General features: G+C 38.3%; 2 protein-coding genes across 6 annotated transcripts in view; one reads left to right on the top strand and one right to left on the bottom strand.

The window, feature by feature from the left end:
• The window catches only part of PLPP1 (phospholipid phosphatase 1), a 91,332-nt gene extending 84,385 nt beyond the window's left edge, over positions 1-6,947 (top strand). For all 5 annotated transcript variants that reach the window (XM_045493384.1, XM_045493377.1, XM_045493394.1 and 2 more), the window contains 2 exons: positions 5,768-5,944; positions 6,464-6,947. In XM_045493384.1, the coding sequence (XP_045349340.1) occupies positions 5,768-5,944; positions 6,464-6,595 (309 nt within the window). In that variant the 3' untranslated portion in view covers positions 6,596-6,947. The remainder of the gene's footprint in view (positions 1-5,767; positions 5,945-6,463) is intronic.
• Positions 6,824-25,727, bottom strand: part of MTREX (Mtr4 exosome RNA helicase) — a 106,480-nt gene continuing 87,576 nt past the window's right edge. Inside the window, exons 23-27 of the mRNA XM_045493347.1 lie at positions 21,877-21,982; positions 17,932-17,988; positions 16,375-16,537; positions 8,860-8,964; positions 6,824-7,110 (exon numbers count right to left, since the gene is read on the bottom strand). Of these exons, the coding sequence (XP_045349303.1) occupies positions 7,058-7,110; positions 8,860-8,964; positions 16,375-16,537; positions 17,932-17,988; positions 21,877-21,982 (484 nt within the window). The 3' untranslated portion in view covers positions 6,824-7,057. The remainder of the gene's footprint in view (positions 7,111-8,859; positions 8,965-16,374; positions 16,538-17,931; positions 17,989-21,876; positions 21,983-25,727) is intronic.

Genomic DNA, 25,727 nt, shown 5'->3' with positions numbered 1-25,727 from the left:
TCAGATTTTAAAATAGCAATCTGTTTTAATAGAATAGTTAGTTTAATAGAAGCTAATATTTTTTTTAGAAATTTTAGGCAAAAAAAGGCTATATTCTACCCTTTGGGGATAATAAAATAATCAAAGAATACCAAAGTTGTGTCAACAGACATTGAATTTCCTTATTCAAAAAAGATGTATATATAATAATTTTTACAAAAAAAAAAGAAAAAAGAAAAACGTGTACCTTCTAATTTTGTTCCATTGTGGCCCTGTACATTGAAAACTCCTATTTATTTTGACCAGGTCTTCATGTGCTCTATAAAACTATCATGAGGCTCTTCATAGAGATTCAGTGTTGGGTTCTCTCTGGATTAGGAGGAAGGCCTCTCTGCACTTGTCAGGGAAGCATTTGCTGCCTGAATGGCAGAGTGTCTTCCTACAATCCTCTCTGGGTTTCAATATCTGGTTATATTGAGCATATCGATTCCTCTGTCCTTGTTGCCTTAAGGAATAAGAAATTGCCTTTATGAGTCTCTAGTAAGATCTCCACTAAGAAGCCCTTATTTCTTTTAAAAAATATTGGGCATAGTAACTTATTTCCATCCCATGTTCAATAGGTTTTTTGTTAAGAGTGGACACTTTATTTTTTAATTTTGTTTTTTATTTTTTAAAATTTACATCCAAATTAGCATCATTAGTGCAACAATGATTTCAGGAGTAGATTCCTTAGTGCCCCTTACCCCTTTAGCCCATCCCCCCTCCCACAACCCCTCCTGTAACCCTCAGTTTGTTCTCCGTATTTATAAGTCTCGTCTGTTTTGTTCCCTTCCGTTTTTATATTATTTTTGTTTCCCTTCCCTTATGTTCATCTGTTTTGTTTATCTTAAAGTCCGCGTATGAGTGAAGTCATATGATTTTTGTCTTTCTCTAACTTCACTTAGCACGATACCCTCCAGTTCCATCCACATAGCTGCAAATGGCAAAATTTCATTCTTTTTTGATTGCCGAGTAATAAGAGAGGACACTTAAAAAAAAAAAAAGATGCTGGACATTTAACCCTACATACTGGCCTATGTACAATCAGTGGTTGTACCTGATGTGCTCTAACACAGTGTGGTCAGGTTCAAATAATAGTTCCCCTGCTGCAGACAGGGAGGAATAGAGATAGGCCTCACTGGTTTCCTTTTGAGCCCTGAGGTTGATTTCTGCTCCAAGTCCTCCTGTGGTATATAGGTCTATCCTGCCTTTTTCAATAGATGAAAATGGGGGCAGGGAGCAGTGTAAAGGTTAGTTAAGTGTAGGATAGATCTTTGCTTTTCCTATTAGTACTTCTTTATGCTGTTTGTGCCTTATGGGAACCCACATGCCTCCTGCCTTTTCCTCGATGTGACAGCAGGGGTGACCCTAGTGGTAGGCTCAGGTGTTCCTTCAACAAACACGACTGTTGTCTTTGCTTCTGGGGAGTTCTTACGTGACCAACTACACCAGCTGCAGGTTATGTCTTTCAGGTAGAAAAGGTTTGGCCTTTTCTACCCTTTCTCATATTTCTAGTAGTGAACTTTCCACTTTGGAGCTTCCTTCACCAGAAAGCTGGATGTTTAGGATCAGGAGGGATCCAGAGGCTTAGAATCTCTCTCATTCTGCAGGACCCCATCTCCCACCAGCTGACCAAAATACTTATTGGCCAGGTGAGGCCAAACTGCACCACTCTCAGAGAAGAATCAGAATGGGCCAGAGGAGACTGAAGGAGATGGTAGATAACTATTTGGCTTATGGTAGAGGCTCACACCTTATAGTGTATGTAGAAGGAAGTCATGGAAGTAAATCCTGTGCTTAGTGCCAGACTTCTCTTTCAATGGACATTTAATGGACTCTTCCAATGTCCACTTCAGTGGACATTTAATATGTTTGTTTTCATGGGTTTTAATTTTCTTATAAGTTTTTTCTTGCTGTTTGAACCCAGGTGTATAAACATGGTTTTCCTTTTCAAACTGGAACTTACCTATTTAAAAAGTGAAATTTCATCATTTGAGTCAGAATCCAAATTAAAACAAAATGAGATTTTGGTTAAACACACAGAAGTGGCTGGTAATTGGCTTTTTTATCTTTTGGTTGTATGTAAACAACTGACTCACTTCGATCTCCCAGAGAAAAAAAAAGGTTGATAGTAAAGACATAACACAGTCCAGAACTAGCCTCCCACCAGGTAACGGAACTGAACTTGCTCAGTCTCACTGGTCGCCTGGCTTTTCAGTGTGGCTGCCATTCTGATCCATTTACTCACTGGCTTGCTGTCATTGCTGAACCATAGCTTTTACATCCTTATAAGCTGAGTTTGGAAGTAGCCTATCCTGTATCCTTTTAGGTATCCTTTCTACACTTCTAACAAAAAAGAGAACCCTTTCATCCTTCCAGTGTAAATTCCAGAGGGAGAATACAGTGCAGCAGATGTCTGGGTCAGGCGTGTCATGGGTCATCTTCAGTGTCCTCTCAAAAGTAAAGGCAGAGCTGTGTGGTTCAAATGGGGCTTCCCCTTCCCCCTTCAACTGTGTTGTGGGAAGACAGTGCCCCCGCCCCCCCTTGGCCCCCCGCCCCGGAGGGGAATTTGTAAGATTGCCAGAGAGTCTGTCAGGACTGTACACAATGTTGGATTAGAGTTCTGTAGTTCTTCTGAGTTTTCCAAGATAAGGAACGGACTCCCTTCCACCAATGTGTGTGTGTGTGTGTATGTGTTGTTTAAATGTTGATTTTGAGCAGGGAAGGGGCAGAGAGAGGGAGACAGAGAATCCCATGCAGGGCTCGAACTCATGAACTGTGAGATCATGACCTGAGCTGAAACAGAATTGGATGCTTAACAAACTGAGCCAGACAGGTGACCCTTGAATGTGTTTTAGTGCCTATATGATTGGCATACGCATGTGTGGGGACTGGGGGTAAGAATGGTTTGCAAAGGCAGGGACTTATAGAGCCTTCTTATTATCAGCTGTGGCATTAATCCATGAGCTCTGTCCCTATATCTAGGACTAGTAGAACAGTGGTGAGAGCTTCAGACATTGTTTCTCTAAGGCAGTTAGGAACATATTCTTTCCTTGACAGAAACTTTTTAAAGGAGCATATGCTGTTTTCTTTCCTCTTAAAGGACAAGCAACAGAATAAAAGGTTATAAACCCACAAAGTCAAAGAGTGCAAAAGGAAACAACAGCCAATAGGTAATGATGTTGGGAAGCAGTTAGATGAGTGGTAGAACTCAAATGTCTAGTGCCTTCAGAGGGTAGAAGCTTAAGAGATCTGTACTGCAGAACCTGAGAAAGGCTTTGGACATGGAGCCACCAGGAAGATATGGTGAAGCTGTCTGGCAACATGGGTGGGGAGTTGTCAAAGTCTAGACTTGGCAAGTGATCCAAAGTCCAAGAAACTCAGTATTTACCCCTGGAGTTCTACTGAAATGGAAGATTTTTCATGGAGATGAACAGGGCTATAGGTTAAGTGATGCCTGACCTTCCCAGAGCTCCCTTGAGTATCTTGGACTCAGGGAAACACAGAGCAGGCAAATACAAAGCACACTCAATTAGCCAACCTCACCCAGAGCTATGACCACAGTTCTGACCACAGCCTGCATACATGCCACAGCCATTAGTCATCAGAGGAGCCAGAGCCTAGAGGGAGGGAGGGCAAAGTTAGGTATATAACCACAATGGGGCGGGGGGGGGGGGGGGGAGGATTCCTAGTACCCCCTTAGGATGAAGTAATCTTTGGATCCCCAGAGATGGGGGTAACACCTATACTTGGGTAGATATGTAAGGGGAAAACTTAAAGGGGTAAAGGTTTCATCTGAAGTATATTGAACCTTGTGTTAAAGTCAGGGTCTTTGGAAGGAAAATACTGTTTGAAGATTTTAGAATCCTAAGTGAGGAAGGACCTTCAGCGCCCTGAGTTTCCTTTGAATTGAAAGCACAACATAGGACTAAGTGGAAGTTCCATTTTAGAGTTGGTATTGTTTTTTCTTGCTATGTCCTTAGCAGAGACAGGTGCAGGTCTCCCTAAGATATACTCATAGAAGGATTTATAACTCATAGGTATATGTTTTTAGTCTGCAGAACTGATGCCTTTAACAATTATATGAAAAGGCAGAGGCAACTAAATAACCAGAATAGGGACAGCTGCACTTTTAGGCAGTAATATCCAAACCTGGCTTCAGCCTCACTCAAGGTACTGTTATCCTGAAAATGAAAAAAAAAAAAAAAAATTCCAATTAAGGTAGAACTAGTGAGGGGACTCTAACTGGCATGTTTGTGTCGCCAAATTGGCTTCAGCTGCCAGATGCAAACTTTGATTCAACCAGAACCGACTTTCTTCTCAACTCCAGAATGTTGAGACAAGCCTCTTACTATTTACGTTTTTATAGCTTCAACAACAAACAAAAAAGGAAAGGAGGGGCTCTGCAGAAAGCCAGTAGGACTTTAAACCAGCTAATGAGTGCAATTCAGTTGAACAACTCATGTTCTTTTACAACCATGTTGTACAACCATGTAAAAAACTTGATAAAATTAGATAACCTCTGAGTCTTTGCCAGCTGCTGAGAACTGAATGCTCACAGCAGTGGTCAAAGAGCTGGGAATGGATTGTGTATCTATTTCAAATAGGCAGTGCCAATGCACACAGCCAACATACATTGTTTTCTGAGGAATGCATTTGATTAAGTGTATGAATCACAAATTATCAAACAATTTTTGAAATATACTTTGAAGGCATATTCTTACTAGACAGAAATAAGGCAAAAAATTTTTTTCAAAAAAAGAGACCAGATTTGCTTAAAGGGGGTCAAGTCTTTAGGGATGCACCCAAAGTCAAAGGCAGGCTGACAGAGAAGAGGGGAAATTCTCACCTGATTAGTGTAAAGTCATGGAACTAAAAGGGTGTATAGGTGCTAATCAGAAAATGTATTTCATTGTTGGATCAGAGAACCTGTACTTATTTAGGCAGATTACTGTATTATAAATACAGATTATTTATTCTTCGTTATCCTTTAAAGTAATCTGAGGATCGTGGAACTGTCAAGTAAACTGTTTGAATGAATTAAACTTAGTCCCTAGATAAACAGGGCAGAAAACTTAGTAGGTTGGCCCAGAATAAGGACAACCTTGTGTTCAGAATGCTAGCAGTTTATCCCAAGACTTGGAACTAATGATAACAGTTGCCTCTTAATCAGAATTATAACACAAAACACAGGAAGAGGCGCTGTCAACAATTGTCTTTTTTACAATTTCAAAAGTAGTCTAGATACAGTAATAAACTATTCTAAAAGTCAAGTTTCTTGGGCAATCACTTTTTGTTTTGCTTTTTTAAAAACAAACTTTTTAAATGTTTATTTTTGAGAGAGAGAGACAGAGCGTGAACAGGGGAGGGGCACAGAGAGGGAGACACAGAATCCAAAGCAGGCTCCAGGCTCTGAGCTGTCAGCACAAAGCCTGATGGGGGCCTGAACTCATGAACCACGAGATCATGACCTGAGCTGAAGTCAGACTTAACAGACTGAGCCACCCAGGTGCCCCTGTTTTGGTTTTTAAAAAGATTAACTTTTCAGGTGTTAATGAGCATAAGAATGCTTGCCTAAAGCCCTATTCCATATATAATTTATACTTTGATTATTCAGTGGTTATTAATGGTAATGACTATTAACATTTAATGACTATTAATCATTTCAAACACCAACACTTTAGGGGTGTGGTGATACTAAAGTTTCTAGTTGGTATGTTAAACTCTTTATTCTTATCTTTTCTATTAGCTTTACCTTCAAGCCAGGATGAAGGGAGACTGGGCAAGACTCTTACGCCCCACACTGCAATTTGGTCTTGTTGCTGTATCCATTTATGTGGGTCTTTCTCGAGTTTCTGACTACAAGCACCACTGGAGTGATGTACTAACTGGACTCATTCAAGGAGCTCTGGTGGCAATATTAGTTGTAAGTATACAGGACGGCAGCCTATATGTTGATACTGATAAACACTGGGATAAATAAGTAGAAAACATGTGCTATTGAAAAAAATTATACAAAGGAAGATACTGTGGCTTAGTAATTTTTACTGAGTAAGAACACCGATGTTACTAAGTCACGTTAGGATAGACAGCAGATAATAAACTATGCTGCTTTTCCTAAAAGTTATAAAAACTTGCTACTACATGTAGTTTTGTAAAAGGCTATGCCTACGGCCTTTTGGGTTTTTTTTGTATGAACTGAAGAATACCTTAAGTGCTAACAGAGTAAAGCTGTACTTAAGACCTAAGTCAGCAACTCCGAATTTTAGAATTTCCTTTAACATTAAAACTTCCTGTTGGTCACTAATTTTCTGTACCCTTTAACATACACCTTTTGTTTATATTTATTTTTTGCAAACTGTTACAACTATGTATATGGTTTTTAAAATTAAATTACATCATTAAATACTTTTGTCCCATTCTAAATAGAATTTGTTCTCTATAGGTAGTGTATGTATCAGATTTCTTCAGGGAGAGAAATTCTCCTTTTAAAGAAAGGAAAGAGGAGGACTCTCATACAACTCTGCATGAAACACCAACCGCAAGCAATCACTATAGGAACAATCACCAACCTTGAAGGTAGCAGAGTGCTCAGATCAAGCTGGCCCGCTTTCTAAAGGAAAATGATTGCAACCAGAAGGCAAGAGGATGCGTTTTCTTCATGGTGTACAAGCCTTTAAGGGACTGCTGCTGCTATACATCTTGGATGCCCACTTTACCTGTGTGTATATAGTTCCCTTTAACACAGTGGTTATCTAATAGCTCTGAATTCATTTAAAAAACTTTAAGCCTTTCACTAAAACAATGCCCACCTGTACATTTTTTTTATTAAAAAAATGTAATGCTTATGTACAAATGTGTATGTAATGTATGCTTTCTTAGCATGATGCCTGATTTAAACATAATACATATTAAAATGTTTGAACGACTGCCTTGAGATGAGAGAACCAAATCAATACTTGTGTAAGCATTTATATGTAGTCAGCTGTAATCAGGTGGTGAAAACTTTAAAATCCCACATTCATTTCGCTGGCTCCTTTTACAAGTAGAGGCTGGCAGCAAATACAATATCTCTCTTGATTTTGGTGATTCCTACAAGAAAAGAAAATAAGATTTAAAATTTTAAGACCACAAAGATCGTGATTCCCCTCTGGTGTGGTTTTAACACAACAATCCTGATGGTACAAGACCCTGTTGGTCTAAAAGATACCTGGAAGAGTCCACAGCCACCTCTGAGAGGGGGGAAGCATAAAAACTTAGGCTAGACTCTGAAATGCCCAGTATGTCTCCGTGTGTGTATGTAGGGGGTGGGAGTGGTTCAAATTATTCACAAAGACTTATTACTGAGGAAAGGACTAAACTGTCAAAAGAAGTTATTGGCCCAAAAGCGTGTACTTTCAGCCTACGTCAGGAGATCCTGTATTTTCACCTACCATGTGAAATTCTTTCTGCCCGAAGACAGGACAAATTTTATTATCTAAAAATGTTTAGGGGCGCCTGGGTGGTTCACAGTCAGTTAAGCATGTGACTTCAGCTCAGGTCATGATCTCATGGTTCATGGGTTTGAGCCCTGCTTCGGGCTCTGTGCTGACAGCTCAGAGCCTGTAGCCTGCTTCAGATTCTGTGTCTCCCTCTCTCTGTCCCTCCCCTGCTTGCACTCTCTCTCTCAAAATAAAACATAAACATTAAAAAAAAAATAAAAAGTTTATATAACGAGACTTAAACTCGGGTTGATGAAATAGGTCTGCCCCATCGAGCATAAGGAAACGTAACTCAGTTTCTGAACACCTCGTCTCAGGACACTGGTTGTGTCAGACGGAACAAACTGTAAACATGTTAGACCCACCGCCCACCTCTGTCACTACCACCTCGGACTGCCTATCCTTCCATGATCTGGTCTTCCTGCTTCCACCTTGCTCATCTACAGACTGGCCTACAATGCAACAGCAAGAATTGCTCTGAAACCCAAGCCAGTGCACAGCACTCCTGTGTTCAAAACCTCCAATAATCATTTCAGGAAAAAGGCCGGGGCCTAGGGGTTAAAATGATAATTTCTTTTCTCCTTCATACTATTCTACTCACTGCTCACTCTGCTTTAGCCACACTGGCCTTGTGCTGCTGCTTAAGTCTATCAAGCATAGACTCCTGAGTGGGCCTTAAGGCCACCTCCTGAGTAGGGCCCCCAGGCATCTCATCTATCTCTCAATTCCTATTGTCTCTTCCTCTTTTTCTTCTGTAGACTTATAACCACCTGAAATATTTTAAGTGCTGACTTATTTTACATCTCCCCACACCAGAATGTAAGCTCCATGAAGGCAGGGATTTGTGGGTTTTTTTTCACTGCTGTATCCCCTAGTGCTTAAAACAGTGCCTGGCACACAGTACTCAATAAAAAATCTTACAAATGATTATACATAAAATCCCAAAACTTCTTCCCATACACTCTAAAAGTTTCTTTTTTTTTTTTTTTTTTTCACGTTTTTTTTTATTTTTTTTATTTATTTTTGGGACAGAGAGAGACAGAGCATGAACGGGGGAGGGGCAGAGAGAGAGGGAGACACAGAATCGGAAACAGGCTCCAGGCTCCGAGCCATCAGCCCAGAGCCCGACGCGGGGCTCGAACTCACGGACCGCGAGATCGTGACCTGGCTGAAGTCGGACGCTTAACCGACTGCGCCACCCAGGCGCCCCTCTAAAAGTTTCTTTAAACACTACTAGATGGCCCTCCATGGCATTCCATTGGAAAGCATCTGAAAAAGTCTTCCTACATTGTGGTCAAGAACTCAGGTCTCACAGGATTTGCCTTAATTATTAGAAAAAACTTACAGACTGGATACTGACCTTCTGCAAATTTGTTTTCCAGCTCAGTATTTCCAATGGCTTTTGCTGCTTGACACATCTGTCTAAGCAGTTCTTCCAGGCGCCTCATACAACGAATTATGCTGCCTATAAAGAAAAGGAAACAAATTACTTATAAAATGGAAATAACCAAAACAGTACAACTTTTGTTAACAGGCAAGATAGGAGAACATGGGATGATTAACTAACAGTACTTTGAGGGACTTCCCATCCAGTAAATCAGGTAGCAAACTTCATTGGCTGCCTGGTAGGCACTAAGAAGGATATAAAAAGTTAAATTTCCCATCCTTGACTAATGCTAGAGAGTCATGGACTTATAATGGGTTGACATTTGCTCTTATTTAGAAATAAACAAAATGCTCTGGGAGCAGGGGAGAGAGCAACTTTGGGTGAAGGCCAGCAAAGACAACATATAACCAGGGTCTATTAAGAATGAGGAGGTCTCTGTCACAGAATAACAAGGGACGACCACTGAGGCAATGCAGAGAAGTCTGACAGACTGCAGCTACTCAAGGATGCGGAGTGTGGCCTAATAGGGATCTGGATACCATCCTGTGAAGAGAATGCAGAGATTTTTTTTTTAAGTTTATTAGGACAAGCAGGGGACGGTCAGAGAGAAGGAGAGACAGAATCCCAAGCAGGCTCTGCACCATCAGTGCAGAGCCCTAAGTGGGCCTCGAACTCAAACTGCGAGATCATGCCCTGGGCCGAGATCAAGTGTCAACTGCAGAGAATGCAGAGATTTTTATGTGGGGGAGTAATAAGAGGATCAGACTTGTCATTTCAAAGGTGCATCCATTCTTCCTGACCTTAAACAGACTTTCATCAGTGCTTTCTTCACACAGTATGCCTCAAGGGAACACAAAAGAGGAGATAAGCCTCCTCCCATTGTATTTGACTCCCTGAGACAAGTGTTTGTATTAAAGCTGAAGCTGTAAACATCATTTCACATCTGTCTCACTTCAGCAAGAAGGGGCCTGGCATCCTTTCTCAAAGAGCTATGTGCTCAAGTTGACAACTCTTGGGAGTTTACTTTTAATGTCTGATACACATTAGGAATACCTGTCTGACATGCCAGCTAGGAACTCTTAAGCCCTTACTTCTACTCCTTGTAACTACTCCTTGTAACACTGAAATAATTCATCAGCATTTATCAAGTTCTTGAAATATACTCACTGTTCGGGGCTGAGTTTTCCTTTTTTTTTTTCCTCCCTTGAAGCCACCTATGGGCCAGAGCAATGAAAATACAACAATGCTATTGCACATTCTGTGAGTGTTGTTGGGATGACATTGGTAATGAAGATGACCAGCACACAGGTTACTTTAAAGACAACTGGGAATAATACCCTTCCATCTCTTATATACAGGATGTTCATAACTTTAGACTTGGTTCAAAGGACTGAGCTGAGGCACCAGGTCAGAGCAAAAAAGAGCAAAGACTTGATGGAGACCTGGGTTCTAGCCCAGATTCTGCCACCAAGTAATTAACTCTGTGATGTAGGCCTTTACCCTACTCTCATTTCTAAGGTATGTACAACGATAGTAAATGCTATTTAAAGAAAGGGCTTGCTCTACCTAACTCTGGATGGTATCACTTGAGATAAGAGATACATAAATTCTTTGACATGGGCAAAACCGTAAAGGAATATAATGTCATGATATAACCCTTTACCAAAATATCCACAGTCCATAGCCTTTTTCGCCCTTCTCTCATTAAAAGGTTCATGGAGTTCTGGGGGGAAAAAAAACTCCACCTCTCAAGTACACCCTATTTCTACTACACAATTCTGTCAAAGCTATTTAGCACCTAGCAAGGTACTTTATTAGATTCTGAGCACTTATTCTGTGGCAAGTCTGTAGTGTGTATTTTATGTAAATCACCTTGTTTAACATTTACAATTCCACGAAACAAGCACTGTCATTATCCTCATTTTCCAAAGAAGGAAAAGGGGAGAAAAAAGTTACAGACAACGTGAACAAGGTCAGAGCTAGGAATAAATGATGGAGAAATTATGTCAAAGATCATAGGAGTGAATGTTTTCTAAAGTTTCTCTAATGTGTATTACTTTAGAAAATTTCAATTTATAATATAGTTTACACATTTAAAATAATTAAAAAATAAATATTTTATAAGTTTCTTAGGCCTTACTGTAAAGCTCTTCACTTCTGTAAAAACCTTCACTGCCAGGTAGTACCAAAGAATTTACCATTAATGAGTTTCTAGAAACAGTAAGTGGTAAAAACCGTCAAGTAGGATCTAGTCAGATAAATGGGTGTTTTCTGATTTTGGCAATCAGAAAGTCACTGGTGATTTGTAGTAATTTCAACAAAATGAGACAACACATGTCCCCAACAGAGCGGGGGAGCAGACGCTTGACACCCTATGTCCACTGTCTCGAAGTGTACAGACCAGGGATTACATTTCGTCTATGCCATTTACTATGTGAGGGACTATATTATAAGCAAGTGAGGAGTGACTTCTTGTGGGTGGTAAAAATATTCTAAAAATATATCGTGATAATGGTTGTACAGCTCTGAATACATTAAAAACCACTAAATAATACTCTTAATTAAAAGGGTGGATTTTTATGCTTCGTGAATTATAATCTCAATGTTGAGTTCTTTCCGGAATGGTGAGGTAAACCTGAGTTTAAAGGTCAGTGACATTGAAATGGACATTTAAAATGGTGAATTTTATGTATATTTTGTCACAATTAAAGAAAAAAAAATTCTGATTACTCAATTCAATGTTGCTTCCTACTCTAGACCCTGGCCCATGGCAACCATTAATCTACTTCCTGTCTCTATGGATTTGCCTATTCTGGACATTTCATATAAGTGGAATTATACAATAGTTGCCTCTGTCTGCCTTTATTATTATTATTTTTTTTTTTTTTGATTAAAAAAAAATTTTTTTAGGGTTTATTTTTGAGAGAGAGAGACAGAGTTCTAGCAGGGCAGGGCAGAGAGAGAGGGAGACACAGAATCTGAAGCAGGCTCCAGGCTCTGGGCTGTCAGCACAGAGCCTGAAGTGGGGCTCAAACCCATGAACCATGAGATCATGACCTGAGCTGAAGTCAGATGCTCAATGGACTGAGCACCCAGGCTCCCCTCTATTTGCCTTCTCTTACACCTAGAACCTTAAGGAGTTCAAAGTTCATTCACATTTTAGCATTAATCAGTACTTCATTCCTTTTTATAGATGCTACTACATTATACTGACATACCACAGTTTAATTATTCACTGACTGATGGACATTTGGGCACACATGCTTTAAAAGGCAATTTTGTAATCAATGAGGCTTATCTGGTTCTTGAACAAAACAGTATGATTCGCATTGAGGATGGAAAGTAACACCTTTCTCTGAACAGTATTTCTACCTCCAGCTTTCTGGTATTCCACAAAGTGGTCCCCATAGTTCATGTTCTGAATCTGATTTCATACTCACATGTAAGTGGTTTTAATGAGTTTGACCTGAGGTTAGGATCACAAATGTATTTTCTTGCAACTATGTATCACTGGATCGCAGCTCAGGCCCAAACCCTTTCTGGAGGGTAGAGATGGCTGCTCACAAGGCACCAAGCACAGTACCTGCTCCCTTACCAGGGTCTCAGTAATTATTCACCAAATGCCTAAGAATCAAATACTAAGTAATTTAGTACTAAAATTCTGCCAGAAATGAAACAGACATAATACATGTTACTAAATGGTCACCCTATTATTATTAGCAAAAGTATTTCTAAGAACAAATCCATTGGAAAATCCCTAGTGAGAGTGATGTACCTTGACCTAGGGAAGGGTAAAACTATGCATGTTGAAAGGCATTTTGAGAAGAGCTTGTAGTGGAGGCAGAGTGTGTGAATGCACTACACAGCATTTGTTTTAAAAACTTGTGGCAGGGGGCGCCTGGGTGGCGCAGTCGGTTAAGTGTCCGACTTCAGCCAGGTCACGATCTCGCGGTCCGTGAGTTCGAGCCCCGCGTCGGGCTCTGGGCTGATGGCTCAGAGCCTGGAGCCTGTTTCCGATTCTGTGTCTCCCACTCTCTCTCTGTCCCTCCCCCGTTCATGCTCTGTCTCTCTCTGTCCCAAAAATAAATAAACGTTAAAAAAAAAAAAAAAAACTTGTGGCAGGCAGAAGCAAACATTTCCAGTGATAGCACTCGTCATTAGAAACCTCCTGTGATGAAATAAGTGAAAATTAAGTCATTCATGCACAGTGAAGAGTACAATATTGTTTCTGTATAGACAAAATTTAAGGGCCTCTGAAAGCTTACAATGGATCTATTACATGGAGTAATAGATTGAAACTCCAGACCTTAGCCCCTACACACACTGTTTTAAATTGCTCTTCCAATTTAGTTTGATAGAAATAAGAAAAAAAAAAAACCACATTATACCGTTTTGTTTTCAGGGTGATACAAAAGAAGTAAATATTTGTATGAAGTCTTCAAACTTCCTCAATTGAATCACAGTATAAGCTCCTCTCTTGCATTAGGCATCCCTTCAAACACATGGTATTTATCATTAAAATGTTAACTTGTGCCAGTTAATGTCTGAAAAATAGTTAAAACTACCTCTGAAATGACATGAAAGGATCACTTTTATTTTCATATAAAAAAAAAATTAAGGGGCGCCTGGGTGGCTTTAGTCGGTTGAGCTCAGGTCATGATCTCATGGTTCGTTGGTTCCAGCCCTGCTTCAGGCTCTGTGCTGACAGCTCAGAGTCTGGAGCCTGCTTTGGATTCTGTGTCTCCCTCTCTCTCTGCCCCTCCCCTACTCATACTCTGTCTCTCAAAAATAAACATTAAAAAAAAAAAGATAATTAAGAATCAAACTAGTAACAAATATGTTTTGAACAAAGTGCATTTTAAATTTCCAATGCAATCATTTTGTGCCCATACAAGACACAATATACTATGGGCTAGAACTCTGGTTACAGTATTTTCCCAATCATATAAAACATGTACTATAACAAGTTGAGAGAATAGCTATTCTGAAATGGAAGAACTAAATAACAGCAGGGTAAATAAAGGGCGGGAGTGGGGGGGACACACAGTATGCTGGAAAAAGGATGGACTATCCTAAGTAAATCAAGGTTCTCAGTTATTTTTCTGCTGGTTACTTTTTATTTTTAATAGTTAATATACAGTCTTTCCCAATTTTACAAAGAAAAAGTATAGCTGATATAATGGCATCCAGACTAGAAAAACATGAAGATTACACTGATGTCAGACCCAACTTCAAGTTATAGTTATAAACTGAATTCCTCAGATTTTCAAACTTAGATTTCTCACACAAATTGTGATGTACAAATAGCCCCAAGGAATTGGAAAGGGGCAAAATAGATTTCAGGAATGCTGGTATGCTCTAAGACACCAAACTGTCTTCAATTTTAGCAGTTTCAGATCTATCTCCGATACTGTGATAATTCTTCCATTTAAGTACAAAGAACAGAAAAATAATCCACAAAGACAATTTTATAGAGCTCTCCAGATTTGCAGATCTGTTGCCCCTTGATTTTTCTTCAAACAAAACAAACTATCTGCTATGAACCACTATTATGTCATTGTGTCTGACTTCTCAGAGAAGCAGATATTCTATAAATATGAGCATAATAGCTTGGAATTACCTAGGCATAGAACAGTCATTAATTTCATTCTTACGTTCCAAAAGGATGCCAGACAAAGAGTGGTGGTGCCGTATGGCAGCTTTACACTGCGCAAGTGGTCATACACATACCAAGTTTCCTGTGTGTTACGCAGTGTTCACAAGTGAAGTGTGTCACGCTTTCCTCTTCTCACATCCTCGGCTATGGCTACTCACCATGAAACTGTTATAAATACCCTCTTACCATGCCTACAAGCATGAAGTGTCAGTGGATGGAGATGGTGCAATCTAGGTTAGGATTTAAGAAGTCTCTAGATCCGAAATTCAAGGATAAGGCATTAGGGTGCTTAGATGCAGTTATAAACTACCATGTGATTTGTAATCACAGAGGCCGAGGTTCAAATCCTAGTGCCATCATATACCACACCTCCATGACGTTGGGAAAATTACTTTTTAATAACTCAGCTTTCTTGAACAAAGAAGAAATAACATCTACCCTGAGTTAATCACTTTGGTGATTAGATGTAAATTATATAAAGTGTTTACTAGCACAATGCCTGGCACACAGTAGTCACATAACAGAGCAAGATTCTAGAACCACATCACTAAATGATCATTTAATGGAGGCTTAGAAATAAACTTTATGACACCATGTACACCATGTAACAGGACACCATAATAAAAAAATGCTATAAACGTCAACATTAAAACTTAAAACCAATGAAGTTCAATGTAGTATAGTAAAGGCTCTAATCTGTTGCAGATGTTTGACCTTTGCATCATAAAAATCAATGATTCATCGATTAATAGTCTTTAATAATGTTAGTTTAAAAGCATATAATATTGGATGTCCCAAAATATAATTTCTCTTAAAAACAGTAACAACAGCATTTAAAATATTATTATAATAATCTCTACAAACTGCAAGCTCATTTACTTTCGTTTTTAAAGAGTTTAATGTAAATCTCTAATTTGATAAATACCATTCACCATTATAAATATCTACATAAGCCAATATTTTTGAAATGAATAAAACATTTCTAAAACGGTCTTCTTTAAATACTGTGGGGGGTTTTCTGCTTCTTGTAATTCTTATTTCTTTCATATTCCCTCTGCCATTTTTTCATTTAAAATGTCTGTTCAGTTGAGTAACAATTATCTTACAGTCTTTAAAAATTCTGCATATTAATCTGATTCATGCTGAAGTAACATCTGACTGAGGCCAAGTATGTTATTAGAAATGCAGTGATGGACAGCATTTTCAGCTCTTTTAAGTGGAATTAATACAGCAAGCCTTGAGGTTACTGCCAAGCAAATAAAACCAAAGAGGGAAAAAAAAACAAAAAAAAACACCACACAAATATGACTTAGTAGGATCATCTGTTTATCTGTGATGGCATTATTCCATTTTATTACCGAAAATTAAAAACATTATTCTTGTTGGGGTGTGCCTGGGTGGCTCAGTCTGTGAAGCATCTGACTGTTGATTTCGGCTCAGGTCATGATCTTGTGTTCATGAGATCAAGCCCGCATCAGGCTCCACATTCAACGTGGAGCCTGAAGATTCTTTCAAAAAATAAAAAATAAAATATTATTTTTGTTTAGTTAAAACACTGCCATCCTGAGTATATAATTTCCTATCAAAAGGAATGTATGTAGGGGCAGCTGGGTGGCTCAGTTGGTTAAGCATCTGACTTCTGCTCAGGTCATAATCTCATGGTTTGCGAGTTTGAGCCATGCATTGGGCCCTTTCCTGTCAGCACAGAATCCCCTTCAGATTCTCTGTCCTCTCTCTGTGCCCCTCCCACGCTTGTGCTCTCTCTCTCTCAAATAAATATTAAAAAAAAAAAAAAAAGGAAAGAAATGTATGCATATAGGATTTAAACATACCTTCAAAGACATCTGTCATCTTGCAGATATGAGCAAATGTTGCTCCCGTTGCCCAGGTATACACTACATCCATTAAGTGAGGTTTGAATGAGCTTAGGTAAGTTTCCTCATCAATTTCCAATTTGGCTTCTGCTGAAACTTTTGCAATTCTTTTAGCACATTCCTTTGAAGATAGAAGATTTACTTAGTATTTCTTACTTCTGACCTCCCATATACTTTCTTTCTTTAGATTTCCAAAGCCAGAATTCTACAAGTTCCCTTTTTCTTCCTAGGTTAATATGCCCACAATTTGGATATTCTGTGCTTCTAAGTAGCTACAGTTCCTTTTCCAATGCTAAGTGTCAAGTAATAAAATTTCTCCATTACACTGAATTAAGTAAAATAGATCATGAGTGTGTTTTTCACCCAGTTACACCTTTAAAAAAAAAAACAACCAAAAACAACCAGAAACTCTTCACTAAAATTAATCAAGAGCAGCATTTAACTGGGGCGCCTGGGTGGCGCAGTCGGTTAAGCGTCCGACTTCAGCCAGGTCACGATCTCGCGGTCCGTGAGTTCGAGCCCCGCGTCGGGCTCTGGGCTGATGGCTCAGAGCCTGGAGCCTGTTTCCGGTTCTGTGTCTCCCTCTCTCTCTGCCCCTCCCCCGTTCATGCTCTGTCTCTCTCTGTCCCAAAAAAATAAATAAACGTTGAAAAAAAAAATTAAAAAAAAAAAAAAAGAGTAGCATTTAACTAATCTCTAAGTATTTTATTAACAACCCCAAAACCCCAAAGACATCAATAACAAAACAGATTTAGAAAAGCACAAATCCTATGGCAAAAAAATGCTTTTCCCCAACAATGCTTTAAAAAATATAAATCTTAATTTTATTTTTTCCCCACAAAGAGAAATTTAGATCCATTCTTTCCTCCAGGGTAATATAAAAGGTCAAAAACCACCGAGTACTATATAAACTTCCCTGGTTCTGGAAGTTTAAATTTCTTAGTAACAAGGAATGTTAAATGTTCCACCGAAGAGACTTTGTTATAATTCACTCCTCCTCTTTTGCAGTATCATATAGTTCATCTTTCCCTGTCTTTCTAATGTTGAAAAGGTAGATGAAACAGTTTATCCCCAGAAAATAAAACACACAATTACTATAAGCTACTGTGCCTTTGAGGACCCAGGGATAATTAATTTCTGAGGATAAAACATACTTTAAAACTTTGTTGTAAACTAGAATGGAAAACAATACACAAAAATTAAGCTAACTGAATCCTAGTCCATCAAGAAGCAGTTCTTAACACTGAGGAAAACAGTGCAGGCACAGAGTTGCTGATACAGCCTATGTGATACATTATTCCATGTTAAATCTGCACTCACAGCAACTCAATAAAATTTATTACACTGGTGGGGGAGAATTTAATAGCATTTAATACCATTAAATGACAAGACTAACATCAAGTAACATATTTAATCCTGAAAGAATTGGTCTCTGGAATGATAAATACTAAGACTATGAAAAATGTTTATTTTACATATTCTATTCATAAAATATGTAGTTCAAAAAATTTCTACCTGCATTTGACGAAGTGGTCCTGCTAACTGCTCAGTTAATTTGGGCATCTCACTTGACTATAAAAGAAAAAGATAAAACCCAAGTTTAGAATGCAGTATATACTTCCTGCTATAACAAAGAAAACAGAACTTTCAGGATATCCATCAATATCAAATTATAAGACCTTAGTTATTAGCACTTAGAATTTTTAATCACCTTAGCTGACGTAAGCAACCTTTCATCCTAAATTATACAGTTATTCTATTTCAGAGGAAAATATTACACTGCTAAATTTATAATTTTCTGTGGCCACAAATGGAATGGAGGGAGAGCAAATATTATAAACATGCAAAGTAGTTTAGTTATATCAAAATTATTATAAGCTATTTTATCATAGTCAGATTTTGAAATAGTTTTGGTTCCCAGGAAACTCTTAGTCTGGAAACCGAAAATTTGGGGTAAAGAACATTAAGTAGTGCCCTCAATTTTTATTTTACCCAGGTATTTCTAGCTCTCTAACAAAGTATGGGATAGTTAAAAGTTTAGTCTGAGTTGTAGTGTTCTTAAGATTGTCTTCCCACTAATGAAAAGTTCATCACTTGTTTTCAGTTAGGATAATAGGAGTTTTCAGGCCTATTACCAACTGGGCAAATGAACTTGAACAAGTGGTTTGAATTCTGTGTGTTGGTTTTCTACCCTGTCAGAGAGAAATAAAAGGTCAGATCCTGAAAACCTATAAACTTGTGATTACAATAAAGACATTATTTGTGAACAAAATGTGATAAAGGCAGCCACAACAAAAATAAAATCATTATAAGAATGGTATATATGTATGTGTGACATACGTATATATCTACCCTGGATTTAAATTATATGTAAATTTTTTAAAAAAGCTCTTGTAAGAGCTATGCCTTTACTTTAAGCACCAGTATTTACATAGCACTGGTTTTGTTTTGCATGTCATATGTATTATTAAGTGATAAATCATAAACTAGATTGTATATATTACTCCTGTCCAAATAAAAAAATGATGAATGGGGTGCCTGAGTGGCTCAATTGGATAAGCGTCCGACTTTGGCTTAGGTCATATCTCATGGTTTGCGAGTTAAAACCCCTGCATCAGGCTTGGCACTGGCAGTGCGGAGCCTGCTTGAGATTCTCTCTCTCTCCCTCTCAAAAATTAAATAAATTTATAAAATAAAATAATGATGAATGAAGGGGCACCTGGCTGGTTCAGTCAGTTAAACATCTGACTCTTGGTTCTGGCTCAGGTCATGATCTCATGGTTCATGGGATTGAGCCCCACTTCTGACTCAGCGCTGACAGAATGGAGCCTACTTGGGATTCTCTCTGCTCCTTACCTGCTTGCATGTTCTCTCTCTCTCTCTCAAAATAAATAAATAAACTTAAAAAGAAAAAAAAGATGAATGATGAGAAAACAAAATGGCCAAAAAGAACTCAACATCTCAGTTTAATAGTGAACTCAACACTGCTTACCATCTTTGATATTGTGTCCATTCATGACTGATTAACAGTTACTGATCATTTGCTCTCTGGTCATTATAAATAGAAGGCACTGGTCCTGACATAAGCAAGCTAAGTGTCATTTCACCAATGCTCTCCCATAAAATATATGCACAATTTATTCCTTCACCTCTCTTTGAAGTCTCAATTCAAATTTCACTCCATTGGTGAGGCCTTTACTAATCACCTTGTTTAAAAGGGTAATCCTATCCCCATGATTTCTGTCTGCCTCCTCTGCTTCACTTTCCTCCAAAACCTTCATCACCATTTGACATAATCTGTGTGTATTTTTTTTCTTCTTTACCTTCATCTACTAGCATATAAGTATCAGGAAAGCAAAAATTACTGCTGCACCTTAATGCCTAGGTCTGGGCACTGCACACAGGGGATGCTTAATACATATTTAGAGTCAGTTGATATTTATATTATAAAGATTGTATTTAGTCTTTAAATTACTTTTAATATAAAAAATGTAGGGACACAGTTTTAGAACACATTTCTAAAAAGAAGTGAGCATATTAAGCAGACTTGTTCATATTTATAACAATTCCATGTGACTTTTAGCATAATTTTTCATTTTCATATTGAAAGGCACCACCACAACAACTGATACTACATATAATACAGTGTGGTTTCACTGAACAAATCTTAATTAACCACGTATAGTGACATCTTCTCCCCAAATTAAGAATTATGGTTTAGTTTAAGCCCAACTCCTTTGAAGAGGAAACATACTTGGGCTCTCAGAAAATAGTACTTTCATAGTGCCACATTAGAAAAAAAAAAAGCAAGAGCAAAGTATCAGCTCTAAGACAAAGTTGGACACAGGCAGAAGGGCAGCAATCCAGGTCCTAACTTAGGTCTTTTCAAAGAGAATTTGACAAATACTTTTAACAATTGTCTTTGAAATTAATGTAATGTAAAAAGAGAGTAAAACATAATATTTTGTAAAGTAATGTGTTCCTCATATGTAAATTACTTCACAGGTGAATACTGAACACTCTCAGAGGAGATAAACTGTTTCTGGATTTTGGTCCTATTTGTAATCATTGCCATATCAGCTGTAATTCTCATCAATAATTAGGGAGCTGAGAGAAAAGCACCTACTTAAGTCAACAAGTAATGTATTTGATCTGCTTAATAAGGAAATAATTAACAGATCAATGGCAGAACGGAAAAAAAATTTGTCTTCTACAGTTTACTTGAAAGTTGCACTAAATGTATATAGTAAAAGGTCTTCTAAAAATTTAGATATCAATATTAAATTATTCTTAGGAGGCAAATGTCTTTGTCTTATTTTGTCCACTTCACCCACCATGAATAAAGTTTGAAATGTAAAACATGAATTTTACTTTTTAAAACAAATCATACGGGGGGGGGGGGGGGGGGTTGGCGCCTGGGTGGCTCAGTCAGTTAAGCGTCCAACTTCAGCTCAGGTCATGATCTCGTGGTTCACAGGTTCAAGCCCCGCGTCGGGCTCTGTGCTGACAGCTCAAAGCCTGGAGGCTGCTTTGGATTCTGTGTCTCCCTTTCTCTCTGCCCCTCCCCTGCTTGCACTCTGTCTCTCTCTCGCTCTCTCTCTCAAAAATAAACATAAAAAAAATTAAAACAAAAACAAAACCCAAATCATACCAGCTTTTGGAATAAAGTACAAGACTAGTTCATGTTCTTGTGGTATGCCATCTAGCACTTGTTTTTGATTTTTAAGAGCTGCTGAAAGGGAGCTCTTGCTAAACCAGCAATCAGAATCCTAGAGCCACCACCTCAAACATTGCCTATGAAGATTTTAGCCTCTAAGAGGATCAGCTGTTTCAAAGTTGTTCTCCATTACTGGAAGGAGAGATATTAATTTAACCTCCCCTTTCATTTTCACTCTTTTGCCTCCCTTTATTTTCATTCATTCATCTTTCTTTCCAGGACTATCTGACTAGACCAGACTTCAAATAATGCACTGAGTTACAGAACAAATTTAAAACTTGGAATGTGATTAATGACTATCTAGAAATAAAATCCTATTTCACTCTCCTTTCTCATAATCATATTTAATTATTTACTACTTCTCTTACTATATTTGTGTTGGAGTAGCAATTTTTTTTTTTATTAAATTCTTTTTTTTCCTTTTAATGTTTATTTTTGAAAGAGAATGAGCAGTGGAGGGGCAAAGAGAGAGAGAGAGGGGGACAGAGGATTTGAAATGGGCTCTGCGCTGACAGCAGAGAGCCTGATTCAGGGCTCAAAGACACAAACTGTGACAGCATGACCTGAGCTGAAGTTGGACGCTTAGTGGACCCAGGCACCCAGGCTCCCCAAGTAGTGTTGATTTCTAATTAACATTGCCCACATGTAAACAGGAAATAGTTTCATAATTAAAAATATCCATAACCACTAAGTTACAGGATATATGAATTAATAAATAAGGTATATTAAATCTATTAACTCACATTCTCTTGAAACACAAAGCAGCTTAGCAGTGCCGTTGCCTGTTCTGCAGACAGGTCATTGAAAAGGCCATTAAACATCATCTCAGTTAGAAGGAGTTCATCAGCACTAGATCACCACAAAAAAGAGAGTAAATTCCAAATGTCATAACATAAAAACACACATATGTTAACATACATGTTAAAATGTAACAAGTTGTTTTCTTAAAATATTTATTTTGAGAGAGGGAGAGAAGGGGAGAGGGAGAGGGAGAGGGAGAGAGGGAGAGGTAGAGAGGTAGAGAGAGAGAGAGAGAGAGAGAGAGGGGAGAATCCCAAGCAGGCTCCGAGCTATCAGCCCAGAGCCTGACACAGGGCTCAATTTCATGAACCATGAGCTCATGCCCAGAGCCAATATCTAGAGTCAGAGGCTTAACCAACTGAGCCAGGTGCCCCAAAATGTAACAAGTTTTTAAATAAAGCCTATTATTTGACCATGATGAGTAATCAACGAGGATGACAAGGATTTATTTAAGAAAATGGCAGGTCGGGGCGCCTGGGTGGCGCAGTCGGTTAAGCATCCGACTTCAGCCAGGTCACGATCTCGCGGTCCGTGAGTTCGAGCCCCGCGTCGGGCTCTGGGCTGATGGCTCAGAGCCTGGAGCCTGTTTTGGATTCTGTGTCTCCCTCTCTCTGCCCCTCCCCCGTTCATGCTCTGTCTCTCTCTGTCCCCAAAAAAATAAATAAATGTTGAAAAAAAATTAAAAAAAAAAAAAAAAAAGAAAATGGCAGGTCTTTATATTTATCAACACATCAATAATAAATGTAAAATGGGAATTTCATGTAAAAATACCATTCTAGCAAACACCAAAATGCAAACATTTACTGAAATAATTTTATTTCTTAACTCTCAACATACCAGGAAAAAGTGTCATCACCATTTTTCCTCTGGGTCCAGGGTTCCATTTAATTGTTTTTAAGTTATTTAACAAATAATTTATAACAAAAAGGATAATGAAAAACAACTTCATTAGAAATCTTAATTAAAATGTACCCATAGTAGCCACACATTTTATTCCACAGTCTCCCAATGTTGAAAATGTGTATAACCCAGATGGGCAATGGTCTTTAAATGCTACAAATTGCTGTTCATCAACTATCATCCATAAATCTGGACTATATCCATGTAGTATACGCAATTCTAAATTTCCTTTTTTTTTTTTTAATGTTTATTTGTTTTTGAGACAGAGAGAGACAGAGCATGAATGGGGGAGGGTCAGAGAGAGGGAGACATAGAATCTGAAACAGGCTCCAGGCTCTGAGCTGTCAGCACAGAGCCCGACGTGGGGCTCAAACTCATGGACAGTGAGATCATGACCTGAGCCAAAGTCGGCCACTTAACCGACTGAGCCACCCAGGTGCCCCGCAATTCCAAATTTCAAATACATCCCCAAGAGGTACTAGCTCATCATCATGTCTGGTTTTTTTCCTGCACTTAATATTATCAAAATATACTACTGACAGCAGATTTTAAATACATCTCCTTTAAAGGTTCTAGCTTATTATTTTTGGTTCCTCTTTTGAATCATCAAAATACACTATTTTTAAAAATTTTGACAACTTGTAATTCTGTTGAAAAGAGGAAGGCCATCCTCTTTGCTGCGTAATTATTGTACAACATTTTCATATTCAGGTTTATATTATACAGATTAGAATAATCGGGGTGCCTGAGTGGCTCATCAGGTAAATGTCCAACTTCAGCTCAGGTCAGGATCTCATGGTCCGTGTTGGGCTCTGTGCTGACAGCTTGGAGCCTGGAGCCTGCTTTGGATTCTGTGTCTCCCTCTCTCCAAATAAATAACAGTTAAAAAAAAAAAAAAAAAAAAAAGATTAGAATAATCAATCCAACCAATTTTTTTTTTCTCTCTCCAACTTTTTCTTCATAATTTCCTTATATTTACCACTGTTTTCAGTATTTGACCACTTAAAAACCATATCAAACACAATTTAGCAAGCAAATCATAAAAAGATGAAAGACAGTTATAAATCCTTCTAGTAGAATGGGATGATCCAAGTTCTTAGCACAAAACATTACATAACTCCTTCTTGAACCGAAAGAAAAGTAAAATAGGAATCGTAACTTTTTCTTTCTGTCCTTAGAGATCTATTATTCCCTTATTGATTCTTCAGTTTGAGAATTTACCTATAGTCTAAGATTTTGCTTATATGATTTCACTATCATCACTGTGTCTTATGATTTGTCTAATAATTGGAAAATATCTTTTTTTTCTCCTTGCCATCATGGGTAGAAAACAAAAAACTATAAATTTTTAACTGTGTTCAATGGAAGCTACAAACGACTACAAAGACAGTGTTTCTAGAATTCTGTAATCAAGGTTCCAAAAAGTCTCTTACATTTATAAAACAGTAATCATGAGGGTGTTAACTCTATTTTTATTAAAAAAATTTTTTTTAATGTTTATTCATTTCTGAGAGAGAGTGAGACAGAGGGCAAGCAGTGGGGGGTAAGACATAGAGGGAGACACAGAGTCTTAGGCAGGCTCCAGTCTGAGCTGTCAGCACAGGGCCTGATGTGGTGACCTGAGCAAAAGGGGGATGCTTAATGACTGAGCCATCCAGACACGCTGGGTATTCAACTCTATTTAAAAAAAAAACAAACAGGGGCGCCTGGGTGGCGCAGTCGGTTAAGCGTCCGACTTCAGCCAGGTCACGATCTTGCGGTCCATGAGTTCGAGCCCCGCATCAGGCTCTGGGCTGATGGCTCGGAGCCTGGAGCCTTTTTCCGATTCTGTGTCTCCCTCTCTCTCTGCCCTCCCCCGTTCATGCTCTGTCTCTCTCTGTCCCAAAAATAAATAAACGTTGAAAAAAAAAATTTATAAAAAAAACAAACTTTACTTTGACTTCTAAAAAAGGATAAAGTCTCTAATTATCAATCTTTATAAATAATTTTAACTATTCAAAAATAAAGTTAAAAACTAAATTTGGCCTTCTGATGGTAAAAGGAGAGTTAAGTCAAACAAAGAGGACAGTACAAATAAGGCAAGACAACTTAAGGAACTACATGTTACTATATACACCCTACAAAAGCAGACAGGAAAGATTACTAGATCATAGGAGAGTGATCTAACAGGTTATATAGGCAATTATGTAAAAAGAAAATTGAGAAACTCATAAGACTGGAGACATTCATAGCAAGTTTCATAACATCTAGGAAAAATATGCAGGAATGAGCAGGATTTGAGGTGGGAGCGAGGGAAAAGGTCATGCTAAGAGAAAGAAATACGTGGGATATGGCTACAGAGGAAGGGCAACAGCACTAAATTATGGAATTTATTCTAAAAGCATTAGGGAATAACTGACAGACTTTTATCAAAAGATTGACATGACAGGATTTGTGCTTTGGAAAGAATACTCTGAAAGCAGTATAAAGGATGGGTTATAGACACTCAAGATAGGAAGCAACAAAAATGAGGGCTTCTGTAGTACCCTAGCAAGAAATAATGAAGGCCCATTAGTAGTCAGTGGGAACAGTTAAAGGGGCACAGATGTGGAGGAAACGGGAAGATGGGAAGAGAGAGAGAAGGAAGAGAAGTCTAGAATGACTCCCAAGTTTTCTCTTCAGAGGCTGGGTCTTATTCAGCAAGACAGAAACCAGAGGGAGAAGCAAATACAGGGGGAAAGGTAACATACTTTCATATGTGATAGTGTTACTTCTATCTCTCTACCTAGTCTGTTTTAGAATATAACCAATACCATTCTCCCAAGACTAAATCCAGCTATAGATACTTAAGAGAAATTAATTTCTGTGTTGTTAGATTCTATATAATATTACAAAGAAATAATTCCAATAACAT

The sequence above is a fragment of the Leopardus geoffroyi genome, chromosome A1 (genome assembly GCF_018350155.1).
Source record: "Leopardus geoffroyi isolate Oge1 chromosome A1, O.geoffroyi_Oge1_pat1.0, whole genome shotgun sequence".
Taxonomy (NCBI): Eukaryota; Metazoa; Chordata; class Mammalia; order Carnivora; family Felidae; genus Leopardus; species Leopardus geoffroyi.
Note: the sequence above shows the minus strand (reverse complement) of the source record. Positions and strands in the feature narration are given on the sequence as shown.